The sequence below is a fragment of the Schistocerca serialis genome, chromosome 8 (genome assembly GCF_023864345.2).
Source record: "Schistocerca serialis cubense isolate TAMUIC-IGC-003099 chromosome 8, iqSchSeri2.2, whole genome shotgun sequence".
Taxonomy (NCBI): Eukaryota; Metazoa; Arthropoda; class Insecta; order Orthoptera; family Acrididae; genus Schistocerca; species Schistocerca serialis.
The window spans coordinates 411,011,739-411,025,895 of NC_064645.1; the positions used below are offsets into that span (position 1 = coordinate 411,011,739).

General features: G+C 43.6%; 1 protein-coding gene across 2 annotated transcripts in view; it reads left to right on the plus strand.

The window, feature by feature from the left end:
- LOC126416169 (uncharacterized) overlaps positions 1-14,157 on the plus strand; it is a 288,059-nt gene that overhangs the window by 138,627 nt on the left and 135,275 nt on the right. For both annotated transcript variants that reach the window (XM_050083741.1, XM_050083740.1), the window contains exon 11: positions 11,837-11,942. In XM_050083741.1, coding sequence (XP_049939698.1) covers positions 11,837-11,942 — 106 coding nt within the window. The remainder of the gene's footprint in view (positions 1-11,836; positions 11,943-14,157) is intronic.

The following is a 14,157-nucleotide window of genomic DNA, read 5'->3' on the forward strand; positions in this document are numbered from 1 at the left end:
TCTTCTCAGTTCCATCTGCATTAGTACAAACCAGAACTGTTATTCACTCTCTAGATAACTTGCCACCAGCATATTTTCTACCCTTGAATTTCAGTGTTTTGTCAGGTGTCAATTCAAAGAAAATGCCTGTCTCTTCTGCATTAAAGATGTCACAGTTTGCATAACTTTCATGAATTGTAGGCCATATGGTAGTGAGCTGTTAATGGATTGTTTCAGTGTTCACATTGTTGGCTTCACCACTCACTGTGCCAAAAGTAATACCATGATGTTGCTTGAATCTGTCAATCTAGCCACTGCTGCACACAAATTCCTCACCTTTTAATTTCTTGGAATTTTCTTCTGCTTTTACCATAAGGAGAGGTCCACTAAAAGGTACACTGATGCTTCTCTGTTGCTTAAACCTTTTAAGCAGCACTTCATCCACAGCGCTCTGTTCAGCTTTTCGCAGCCGCTAAATTTTAGATCCATTTTCTTCCAACACAGTAACAATTGTAGCCTTGTTTTTCCAAGTTGTTTGGACTGTGGAATTTATGGGGCCAGGCTGACAACACACACAACCTTTTTAGCTCCATTCTCGATTTCATTAATCACTTTCACTTTTTCTTCCATCATTAAAACATTTCTTTTACTAACCATGCTTTTCTAAAATGTGTGTACATCATAACAAATTGTTATGGAAACTGACATGTGTAATTTTAACAAGTTTTGTGATTGTCACCACTACTGAAGAATAAATGTGTTAGGGTAACAATGAGGTGAGGAGTCTGCACTACATCTACTGTTGATGGAAGGGCAGAGAGAGAATATGCCAGGTTGATGTATTACAACAGATTCCTTCTGCAGTACTTTGATTCATGCAAATTCTTGTTGCTAACTGATGCTGAAAATTATGTAATATTCTAGGTACATGCATATACATTTTTTGTATTAAGCAAGGATGAGGAATATGGTCATGTCACAGAAATCATGATGTTGTAGCTGAGTAACTGAAGTTGTTATAACAAAGTTCAACTATATATGATCTTTGATTTTTGGAACTGGAAGCTACAGTTAACTATGTAACAGTATTTACTTGCTTACATAACAAAAATAAGATTAAAGATATTCACAATATAAAATTTATATCGACATACTATACTGAGAGTACACAACAACTACATAACTTCTAATATAAGTAAGCTAGAAATACACTGAAAGCAGGTTAAATGATGTCCAGGTACAGCCATGATCTGTGATAAACCAATTGGTCACCAGTGTAAGCAGCCAGTATGAAACAACTGTTGAATTGAGCTGTGGTTAAACAAGTACAAGCAGGCAGAAAGAGGAGCCCCTAAAAAGGAAAAAGGTGAAAAGCAAAGAGAAGAGACATTTTAACGAATCAGAAAATACTTCGAAAAAGCTTTGTTAAGGAAATCAGTTTCTTCATTTGACAACTTTTTTAGGTATTTATTTACATTAGTAAAAATTTCAGGCTCCTAAAGTGTATCCATATGGTGTCTTTTAGGAACATAATGACAAATAGCAAGATGCTGATCTGTGTGTTCTACTTTATGTTCGCATTTTTAATGAGAGAACCAAAAGTTGTTTTATTCCTGCCTACATTTTGGTGTCCGGAAGGAAAGTCAGATGATCACTCTGTTTGGCTTATGTAAAATTTTGGTGAGTTGACCCTTTTTACCTTATTCGCACTTGACATTAAGTATTTATTATGAGTTACTGTTCTCTTACACCATGTTTTATATCAAAGCTGATTGTTAGTTTGTTTCGTAAAGGTGATCTACAAGCAAAACTAATGGAGACTCACCTCACTTTATTCGACAGAATAAAAATATGTTACGGAGTGCTCCCAGGAGCAGTGCAAGCTGCTTTTAAGTAAGCAATCCAATAAAAGTCTAGTCCATTACTAACAGAGTCTGAAGATTAAAGACTCTTAAATGAAATCCATTAAATCAATATACCAAATGGCTTGAAAATTCACTATGTAAACACTGTAATTGAATTACAAGTGCGTCAGACTGGCCATAGGCTGGCTTATATACAGAATTGTGGTGATGAGTGCCTTCTGGATACTGGCACTGAGATGGTAGGCAGTAATGTTGTGCCAGCTATTTGGTTTCCATAGTGATGCCTAGTGGTGCCAGTACAGTAGGGAACACAGCACTCATTTTAATTTAGGGAAAGAACAACCAAGCTATTCAGATGCTTTTCTTATGTAAGTCGGTACAATGAATGTCCTTTTTTGTTTCTCATTTGTTGTCTGCACTGCTTCTCTGCCTCATAATTTCTTAGGCAAACAATAGATGTCATTAACTTACATAATAAATGAAGTTGTGGACGAGCAGTGTGAATGACAAACTCAAAACCCAAAATGTATATGAGACATGCTATTCCATCTGGTGTGCAGAACATGTGTGATTGATAAATACCACTTGAAGAAGAATTTGTTAGCCTTAATTCCAAAGAAGGCAAGTGCTGACTGGTGTGAATATTATCAAACTACGGACTTTAATAAGTCATGGTTGCAAAGTAACAACACAAATTATTTATGGGGAAAATGGAAAGACTGGCTGAAGCTGACCTCAGAAAAGACCATTTCAGATTCTGGAGAAACACAGAGACTGTAAGGTTACTTACAACTTGTACAGAAACCAAACTTCAGTTTTAAAACTCTAAGCACACAAACGGCAGGCAGTAGTTGAGAAGGGAATGAGACAGGGCAGTGTAATCCCTATGTAGTTTGATCTGGGTATTGAGCAAGTAGTGAAGGAAATCACAGAGAATAATCTGCAGAGGACGTTAAAGTTCAGAGAGAAGAAGTAAAAACTTAAAAAATTTATGGTTTCCTTGTGACTTTATAATTCTGTCAGAGATGGCAGTGACGTTAAGAGCAGTTGGACGGAATGGATAATGTCTTGAAAGGAGGTTGTAAGATGAACATCGACAAAAGTAAAGCAAGAGTAATGGCATGCTGTTGAATTTAATCAGGCCCTGATGAGGGAATTAGATTAAGAAATGAGACTTTGGAAATAGTAGATGAGCTTTGATATTTGGGGAGCAAAATACCTGTTTGTAGCAGCAACAAAGAGGATATAAAATGTGAAGTAGCAAGGAAACTGTCTCTGAAAGGAAGAAATATCTTAAAATCTAATTTTTAAATTTTATTGCAACGCAATCTTCAATGAAGGAATTTGCCTGGGGTGTAGCCTTCATGTAAACAAAATGCGAATGATAAACAGTGCATACGAGGATGGTTTGAAAAGTGCTTGGAGCAGAAGAGAAAAAAGTACTTACATCACTGAAACTTTTTTAATTTTACAATATAGTCTCCTTGTAGATTAATGCACTTGGTCCAACGATGTTCCAGTGCCTTGATTCCACCTTGAAAATGAATTTCTTCCAATCCTGCAAAATAGTTGTCAACTCTGGCTATGAATTCTTCGTTTGAATTGAATCTTCATCCACCAAGAAAAATTTGCAGTTTTGGGAAGAGATGGAAGTCTGATGAATCCATGGCAGGTGAATATGGCTGGTTTGGCCACAGTTCATACCTTAGTTTGTGTAATTTCGCCATGGCGATGGCACATGTGTGCGGGCATGCGTTGTCTTGATGAAAGATGACCTTCTTCCCAGCTAAACCTGACCTTTTTTCACATATCCTTTGTTGTGACTTGTCCAAGAGATTAGCATAGTATTCTCCAGTAATTGTTTGCCCAGTGGGGAGATAATCTACAAACAGAATCCTCTTCGCATCCCGGAACACTGATGCCATGACCTTTCCTGCCGAAGGAATTGTCTTTGCTTTCTGTGATGATGGAGATCAGCATGTTTCCACTGCTGTTGTTTTGTCTCTGGGGAATAGTAGTGCAGCCCCCAGGGGCTCAGCATTCATTTGCTGAGTACTCAGCTTGGCGACCCCGGGGTCCTGAGCTGGAGACTGGTCAGCGCCACCAGTCTCCTGTCACCGAAACCCCCGGACATGCTTCAGCGACCATCGTATGGCGCGACGGTGGAATGTTGTGTGCTGCAGGGAATGGTAATCTTGGCTTGACCACCTGGATTGTGAGGAAGGTCAACCTCTATAAAAACCCCTCAATCTTACGGTGTGCTGCGCGCCTATAAGATGCATGGCTGTTGGGGTGGAACAGTCGCAAGCGGGCAACCTCTGGGGCATCTGCCGCACCCCTGTTGTATAAGGCTTATTCAGCCACGAGGGGCTCTGTCTGAGCGGACCTTTAGTTCCCTAGCTGCTCGTGGGACCGCAATGGACCCTTCGACCTCTACGTTTCCCTCTACCAGTGGATTGGGTGGGCCACTGGTATAAAAACACACCCCATCGAAAAAGCGACTTCGTGCTGCGAGTCCTCCAGCGCCTGATGTTACTAGAGATTTATCAGACTGTCGTAACAGAGCACATGCTGGTAACCAGAATGTGTTTTTGATTGTCAAACGGAAGGAGGGTAGCTTTGAGAGGGTTTCTCCCTTTTACATCCACAAGGTTCTTGAGGGAATTGCAGGAACATTGAAATCTGTGAAGCGACTGCGCAATGGGGCTCTGTTAGTTGAGACTTCTAGTTCCCGTCAAGTCGCTTCTCTTCGGAAAGCAACCTGTCTCGGAGAATACGCTATCGAGACCGAGCTCCACTCCACTTTGAATTATAGTAAGGGTGTTGTGACATGTAGGAACTTGATGGATATCCCCAAAGACGAGTTGAAATCTGAGTGGGCTGACGTAGGTATTGTTGATGTGCAGCATATTGTGAAACGAGTTGATGGGGACCTAGTCAAATCTGACTCGTTTATTCTCATATTCAGTTGCCCGAGGCTCCCAGAGCATGTTAAAGCGGGTTTCTTACGTTTGCCAGTACGGCCATATTTCCCCAACCCAATGCGCTGTTTTAAATGTCAGCGCTTTGGACATACTACGTTGAGGTGCAATGGGATAGCCACTTGTGGTAAATGTGGTCAGCCTGCCCATGAAGGAGCCGATTGTTCATCATCTGTGAAGTGCGTGAATTGCTCTGGGAGTCACCCTGTCTGGAGGCGGGTCTGCCCCATCTATCTCGAGGAACGGAAGATACAGGAGATCAAAACATCTAAGTGCATCCCCTATGGTGAGGCCAAGAAGCTCTTTAAGGCCATGCAGCCTCCTGTGTTTACAACATCTTTCGCTTGCGCTCTGCAGAAACCGGTACAGTTGGCCACTGTTGCTACACAAACAGAGGTTGCTCGTGTCAGCACTAATACCTGCATTTGTCAGTGCACTTGTGCTGCTGTGGTTGTTTTGCAACCTGCAGCTCTCACCACAACGTCGGACAAGGCCATGGTTGCCGACATTGGGGTACTTCATGCCCCTCCCGATATGGCGCCTTCAAATGGTTCAAGTGGCTCTGAGCACTATGGGACTTAACTTCTGAGGTCATCAGTCCCCTAGAACTTAGAACTACTTAAACTTAACTAACCTAAGGACAGCACCCACATCCATGCCCGAGGCAGGATTCGAACCTGCGTCCATAGCTGTCGTGCGGTTCCAGACTGTAGCGCCTAGAACCGCTCGGCCAACCCGGCCAGCTATGGCACCTTCTGCCCAGGCGAGTAAAGCTCCAACTGTTGACAAGGTTCTGCATTCTAAGCCCCCCAAGACAAAGACGCCGAAGGTGAAAGTTTTGCCACCTGAGGAGACTAGTCAGGGTCGTCCGATGACGAGGCCATCGTACTGTCTGATATCTCCCTTGGGTCGCCATGGGAGCTGATGGACATTGATGTCGACCAGGGGCGATCTTCTCGCCCCAGGAATAAATCTCCGGCCAGTACGGGCTCTCCTCCAAAGCACAGAGGCAGGGTGAAAGTTCAGTGCCCTGATCACTGGCTCCCATATTACAGTGGAACCTGAATGGGTTCAGGACGCATGTGGCCGAATTACAACTCCTTGTGCTTATGTCTCCAAGAGACACATTTTCGGCCACTGATGCTCCTTCTTTACGGGGCTATACCGTGTATCGAAAAGATGGTCTGATGGGGGAAAGGGCAAAGGGTGGTGTTGCGGTTTTTGTCTGTGACATGCACCACTCATCTGAGCTCCCTCTCGTTACGGACTTGCAAGCAGCTGCAGTTGACCTTCTTGTGGGGCGGAGGCTCACAATCTGTTCGTTTACTTACCGCCTGAGGATGCAATAGACTCTGAGGCTCTCACAGACCTTATTAGCCAACTTCCCCGCCCATTTCTCCTTCTGGGGGACTTCAATGCTCATAATGTCTTATGGGGCTCTACGACTGCTTGCCCCAGGGGTCGCGTTCTGAAGAACTGTGCATCCCCAACTCTGGTGCTCCCACTCATTTCTGTACTGCTTCTGGGTCGTCGTCAGCTATTGACCTTTCCTTTTTCTCTCCAGCACTCGCGGATTCTGCTCTGTGGGAGGTTGCTGCTGACCTCCATTCTAGTGACCACTTCCCCCTTTGGATTCGCCTCCTGGATGAGGCTGTGGCATTACCAGTGCCGCCCAGGTGGCACCTCTGCAGAGCTGACTGGACACTTTTCAGCCATCTGGCTGTTTTGGAACACCATGCCAGCGTCCACAAATGGCTTGACCATGTTACAGCCATGATCTCCCATGCTGCTGAATTGTCGATCCCACTGTCCTCAGGTCATCCCAAGAGGCATCCTGTCCCGTGGTGGACCACTGAGTGCCGCTTAGCCATCAGAGCCCACCATGCAGCTCTGCGCCGCTTCAAGTGCCATCCCTCAGCTGACAATCTTGTGGCCTTTCGGGTGGCAAGGGCCAAGGTGCAGCAAGTGGTTAAAGAGAGCAAACGACGGTCATGGAAATCGTTCTTGAACTCCATCTCCCAATCCACTAGTTCTACGAAAGTATGGGAAGCCATCAGGGGGATTTCCGGGAAATGCAGCCAATTACCTGTCACAGCATTGCTGCATCAGGGATGTCTCCTCACGGCGCCGAGAGACATTGCCCAGACACTGCCCATGCATTTTGCGGAATCTACCGCTACTATTAACTGTGATCCAGATTTCTGCCGCTACCGCACTGCCATCGATAGGGGTCACTTGGACTTCCGGTCTCCAAATTCTGAACCCTACAACTGCCCCTTCACAATGTGGGAACTGGATTCGGCGCTGTCTGTGGCTCATGATACTGCGCCCGGTCATGATCAAATCCGGTACAGCATGCTGCAGCACTTGTTGCTGCTCTACAAGGATGTTCTCCTGAATTGTTTTAATATGATATGATTATCCAGCACGTTCCCTGATTCGTGGAGGGAGGCGATTTTGATTCCCCTCCTCAAACCGGAGAAGGACCGAACGCATCCCAGTATTATCGGAGTATTGCTTTGACGAGCTGTGTGGGGAAGACGTTGCAACGCATGGTCAACCGTCGCCTGGTTTGGCTGCTCGAGACCAGGCAGCTCCTTAGCCACTCTCAGTGTGGCTTTCAGAGATGTCGTTCAACTATAGACAACTTGACCCTGCTTGAGGCGGCCATACAGCAGGCCTTCCTATGTAACCAGCATTGTCTAGGTGTATTCTTTGACATTAATAAGGCATATGACACTACTTGGCGCTGCCTTATCCTCAATCAACTCCATCAGTGGGGCTTTTGTGGCCATCTCCCCATCTTCATTCGGTCCTTTCTTTCCCACCGCCTCTTTCGATATCGGGTTGGTAATGTGCTATCTGATTTGTATGTGCAGGAGAATGGTGTTCCTCAGGGAAACGTTTTAAGTGTCACCCTCTTTACCGTCGCCATTAACAGTATCACGTCCACTATCCGGAGTCCTGCCCAGTGCTTTTTGTTTGTGGACGATTTAGCTGTTTTCTGTTCTTCCTCCAGTCTTGTCACTGCTAGTCAGCAGTTGCAGCTTACGATAAAGCAATTAGAGGCATGGACTGCGAAGATGGGTTTTACCTTTTCTGCACACAAATGTGTGGGTGTGTTCATTTTAATCATTCTAGACGTCTTTTTACCTCCCCTGAATTGCGTCTGAGGGACACCATTTTTCCTTTTAGCAACACTGTGAGGTTCCTGGGCCTCACTTTTGATTCCAAGTTGCCGCACCTTAATGCCCTCAAGGTGTGGGCCCTGAAGGCACTGAATATTTTGAAGTGTCTGAGCCATCGGTCCTGGGGAGCAGATCGGGCATGTCTGCTGCAGTTTTATAGGGTTTTTGTCCGGTCGCGTCTTGACTATGGATGCACCGTGTATGGGTCAGTGAGGCCTTTGTATCTGAAGATTCTTGACACAGTACACCATGAGGGTATCAGTCTGGCCACTGGTGCCTTCCTTATCAGTCCCATCCCCAGCCTATGTGCTGAGGCAGGGGAACCGCTGCTCTCCATCTGGTGGAAACTTCTCATGGTGCGACGGGTGTGTCAATTCCTTGCCTGTCCTACCTCCCCTGCATACCCTACCGTTGCGCGACCCCCTATGAACATCTCTTTTTTCAGTCGTCCCAGGGCAACGAGACCATTTGGGATTCTTGCCAAGCATTTGCTTGAGTCCCTTGGTGTGGAGCGTGTGGCACCCCAACTCCAGGGTTTTACCTGCCTGCCTCCCTGGTTGCTCCAGAGGCCCAGCATCCTTTTAGACTTGTCAGAGTACCGGAGGAGCTGCACTCCTGTGTTTGTTTTTACCTCCTTATTTTACGATATTTTAAACCAGCTTCCTGACCATGTACCAGTATTTACGGATGACTCTAAACAGGGGGACTCTGGTGGTTGTGCTGTTGTTTTTGTTGTGGACTGTCAAGACAGCCAGTCCACAGTGACCGGTAACCGAAAGGCACGCACTTGAACTCACGCAGGATGGCGTGAGGTCTGAAACAGGATACGTAATGAATGCTATAAAGAAAAGTACGTAGCTGCTGGAATACTTAACTTTAATCCATCATTTGTATACATCGTTCTTGATGAGACATGCTTCATACGATAACTATCAATTGCTATGGCGCCTTGCTAGGTCGTAGCCATTGACTTAGCTGAAGGCTATTCTAACTATCTTATCTGCAAATAAACGAGGCTTCGTCAGTGTTGCATCGCTAGCTAAGTCGTCCGTACAACTGGGCGAATGCTAGTAAGTCTCTCGAGACCTGCCGTGTGGTGGCGCTCGGTCTGCGATCACTGACAGTGGCGACACGCGGGTCCAACATGTACTAATGGACCGCGGCCGATTTAAAGCTACCACCTAGCAAGTGTGATGTCTGACGGTGACACCACAGTTTCCCCTGATCGAGTTGTCAAGTTACGGCTTCCTGCGGCATTTACCATCTTTGATGCCGAATTGTTTGGGATCTTGCAGGCATTGGAGCAGATGAGATGTGTTCCCAGTCTTAAATTTCTCATCTGTTCTGACTCCCTGAGTGCCCTTCAGACCATGCAACACTTAACATCCATGATGCCCTACTCCACCTGCAACGGCAGGGAAAGGAGGTTTCTTTCTGCTTGGTGCCGGGGCACATGGGTATTAGGGGAAACGAACTGGTGGATGTGGCTGCCAAAGATGCATATTCCCTCCCTCACATTGTTGAATGTGCCGTCCCCCTCCATGCTGTTACCTTCCTTTTGCGTTTTCGTATTATGCGTCAATGGGAAGAGGAGTGGCTGGCAGTCGGTGAAAATAAGCTGTGTCTGGTCAAGGCCACCACGTGGCCATGGCGTACATCCTGCCAGTCATGCAGGCGGGATGAGGTTCTCCTCACTCGCCTCCGCATCGGGCACAGTCCCTTAATGCATGGTTTTTTACTCCACCGGGACGACCCCCCAATCTCCAGTGCTTGTGGCATCCAGATTACTGTCCACCACATTTTACTTGACTGTCTTTTATTCTCTGACCAGAGGGCGGTGGTTTCCTTGCCACCGCATTTGCCCTCTATTTTGAAAGACGATGCAATGACTGTGGTTAAGGTCTTATGGTTTTGTGTCCTGTCCAATTTGTTGCCTCAGATTTTAGGGAGAGGATTTTAATGTGCTGCTGGGTGACTGACTCACTCAGGTTTTAGGTGAGAGATCCACCAGTCACGATTACCTACTTGTTTCACTTCGATTTCTGTTCTCTTTTCCTTGTGTTTCCTTTCCTTTTTTAGTGCGTTTCTTCTCCTCTTGTTTCGCCTCTGTATGTGAGGATTTGGAACTGCGTCAGGTCTGTGTCTTTTAGCCGTTCTCCTTGTTCGCTGTCCGTCTTCGTCCCTTCACCGCATGTGTTCCTGTTTCTATGCGTTTGGGCGCTGATGACCATGCTGTTTAGCGCCCGAAAACCTCAAACCACACACACACACACACACACACACACACACACACACACACACACACACACACACACACACACAATAGTAGTGCACCAAAGTTTCATCTATGGTCACACACCGGCGCAAAAAATCTTGTTCGTTTCTCCTAAAACGGGCCAAACATTGTTCCGATATGTCCATTCTCATGCGTTTTTGATCCAGCGTCACGAGTCGCGGCACACATCTTGCAGATAATTTTTTCGTTTTCAATTCTTCAGTTAAAGTGTGATATACACTTTCAGATGACATCTGGCAAGCGTGAGCAATTTCATGCACTTGCAATTTGTGAATCTCCATGATCATTTTGTGCATTTTTGCAATGATTTCTGGAGTAGTGACACATCTTGGCTGACCACTGCATGGATCATTATCTAAGCTCTCCTGACCAAATTTAAATTCATTTGTCCACTTGGCAACAGTTGAATATGAAGGAGCAGTGGAAATCCGCATGAATGTCCTTTACTTACATACATTTCTTTACGAAGTACTTAATCACTGCTCGAATCTTGAAAAAATTTTTTTTTCCATCTTCGCAAATCACTACGTGGGAACAACAACAGTGCCATGTCACCGTCACAGCTGTCTTCCAGGAGCACTGAAGTGGCACGTGTTTACAGGCAACAGTCCAATGAATATCATGTGTTAATATCCATTTTCTTCAGCATTTATGATGTGGCCAAGCTGACCCTCCTTAGTTTATGTGAAGACTTTCTGACTGTGAAATTTCATTGGTGTCAAATAGAATGTAACAGTTTGTGCATTTCCTTCTTTGGCTGTGAACATTAATTGTAATTTCCACAATAAAGTAACATTATAAAGATGACAAGTATTAGAAACTTGACATTGTAAAGTATTGTGATGGTATACTGAAGAAAAGTGTTTTTGATAAATGGACGAAACAAAGCATAATTTTTTATATTGATGTACAATATTTATGTTTTATGGTGATTAATATAACTGAAGAAACAATACCACGTAACTGACTTTTCTGATTTCTGGAATTATGTTCATTTGGTGTTCTTGACCCAGCACAGCTGATGTTACTGCTTAGAAGAGATATTCTTGAATAGAAGAAAAGAAAGAGAGATGTAAATTCCATGTAACTGCAGTGTCGGTTATTTTGTGAAGCTGTTAAAAGACAATACTGTCATCTATAGGGAGATTGCAACACAAAAAAACTAAAGAAATAGAGAAAGATCAATGGAGTATTGATGATTGGTGCAGTGGCTGATGTTGTCAATCACTCTCTGTAACAAATACCCACCTTCATACTCTTTTTTTCAAGTGAGCAGCAATACCTTTCATGGTGAAAAGATAATATTGTGAAACACTGTCTGCTTCCATCAACTGAAGCCTTGAATCAGAAACTGCTTTCCAGCATGAAGAAGTACAGAGTTAAAAATGTTCAGTGTCTGCATGAACTTTTGAATTTACACACCAAACCTACAGTCATTTATATGGTGTTGTTTCTTCAGTGACGATAAGTACCTTGTGCACTTTGATAATAATATTGTGTGTTATATATTGTAAAATGTGTTCACAGAGGCAACTACCAAGTCGATGTGCCCTCTCTAGAGCTATTTTGAAACTTCTGAGATTTAATGAGAGACCAGAACACAGAGATGACATCCGTAACAGACTTGTTGAAAGTAAGCACATAATTATATTTGTGCTTTCTATATTATAGTGAAAGATGTTGCAATAATGAAAATAAGTAACATTAAGAATCATATTATTGGTTTTCTGCCATAAACTACTTTATGTGCCTAACTTAGCTAGTCAGCTCTATTGTAATCTGTAGATGTGTCCTCTTTTAATTGGTTTCTCACAAAATTATACTGATATTACATGCTCCAGTATTAAAAAGCCTTAAAAATTGTTCATACAAGTTGTCTTTGTACTAAAATTGCTTAATAGATTCTCACTTGATGTACTTTGTTGTTTTGTATTGTATTAATAAGTACTTAATCACTCTGTGAATCTGATCTGATGACCATTTTGTTACTTTTAACACACAAACTGATAACAGTTCTGGGCTTCTGGTGCAAGCAAAAGTATATTATGTTTATTTCATTATGTTTTCAGCAATTATAGAAATTTTATGAGCAGTATTATATACTAAATAATTCATACAATTTAATACATCATTTGCTCAACAATAATCACTATTATGTTGATGATTTTTAGGCTAGGGCCACCTGTTACAAATTTTGCTGACCTACCCTCCCAGGAGGAATAGTCAGTATTCAGGGATATGACAGGAATACTCATTTGGAGCAAAAAACTTTATGTGGATATGTCCTCAATTGGTAATGTGCAGAGGCACTCAGACAAGCAAGACATGTTTTCCAAAGAGTGCAGAAATGCATTAAAGTTGACAGTTGGATATTTAAACATTTATCATGAACTGTGCAACAGCTGTAATGTGATGCATATAGTAATGCTTACAGATGAAAGAGTTAAAAGTATCTATTTTTCAGTTGATGCTTTGTAAAATGCTTGTTTTAATGTGTACTAACTGTTGTACATGTGTAAACCTGACAGTGTATTGAATAATACAGAAAATAAATAACAGTATTCATTAAATGTTTTCTATCTCAGAAACCATTCAGGATAGGGCACATGTACAAAAGAAGTTTTCTTCTTCAAACGATTGTTCCTGTCATATTCTTCAATATTGACTATTCGTTCAGGGACATCCTGTATCAATATCATTGACTTATCAACAGTATTAAAAATGCTTATTATACTCATTGCTGTGATGTGGCATATGATATGGTATGGCTGTAACATAAACGAACAGTAATGAACAGCTGTATAAGGAATCCATGTAGCAGAGATGTTGAAAATGTCATATGACAAGCTATGAGCATGGAAACCTGAAAATTATGAAAATGACTACTAAGACTTAATTTTTAACATGAAGTATTACTGAATAATTTCAAACAACTGTGGAATCTGGTAGAAGAAATCATTAAAATGAAGTGGGGGAAGGAGGGAGGGATAACAGGGTTCAGGTGAGGGGAAGAGAAGGGCGCTACCTGGCGGGGAGAGCTGGGACTAAAGGCAGCAGGACAAAACTTCAGAAAAGAGAGGGTCAGCGGGTAAAAGATTGGTGGGAGCCCTGGCAGGGAGTGGTGCACTTTGAGGGTGAGAAGACATGAATTGGGAGGAGATGGTAGGACAGAGGGGTGGAGGTAGGAGGCCAGAATAATTTTGGGAATGGAGAATGTGTTGTAAGAATAACTCCCACCTGAGTGTTGAGAAAAGCTGGTGGTGGAGAGGACGATCCAGTTGGCTTGGGTCCTGAAGCAACCATTAAAATCAAGAATGTTATGTTCAGCTGCATGTTGTCACAGTGGGGTCCAAGTAGCTCTTGCCCACAGTTTGGTGGCGCCCATTCATCCTTGTGGACAGCTGGTTGATAATCACACCAATATAAAAAGCTATGCAATATTTGCAGCAGAGCTGGTATGTGGTGATTTCCCTGTGGTGAGTTCCGGGGTTGGGAGTGGGATAGGGATGGCCTAAGACGTTGTAAAGATTGGGTGGGTGACAGATCATTACTTTAGGAGGGGTGGTAAGGATTTTGAGTAGGATGCCCCTCATTTCAGGGCACATGATAGATAATCAAAGTGCTGAGGAAGGATGTTGTTTAATTGTTCCAGTCCAGTGTGATACTGGGTGATAAAGGGGGTGCTCCTTTGTAGCTGGCTCTTCGGATGGTGAGATGGAGAGAGGATTGGCAGTGTGTGGGGATTTGGCATGGGAAATCTGTTTGTGGAGTAGGTCTGGAGGTAGTGCCTGTCTGTGAAGGTGTTCGTGAGACCTTCAGCATACTGGGCAAAGGAGTTCTTGTCACTG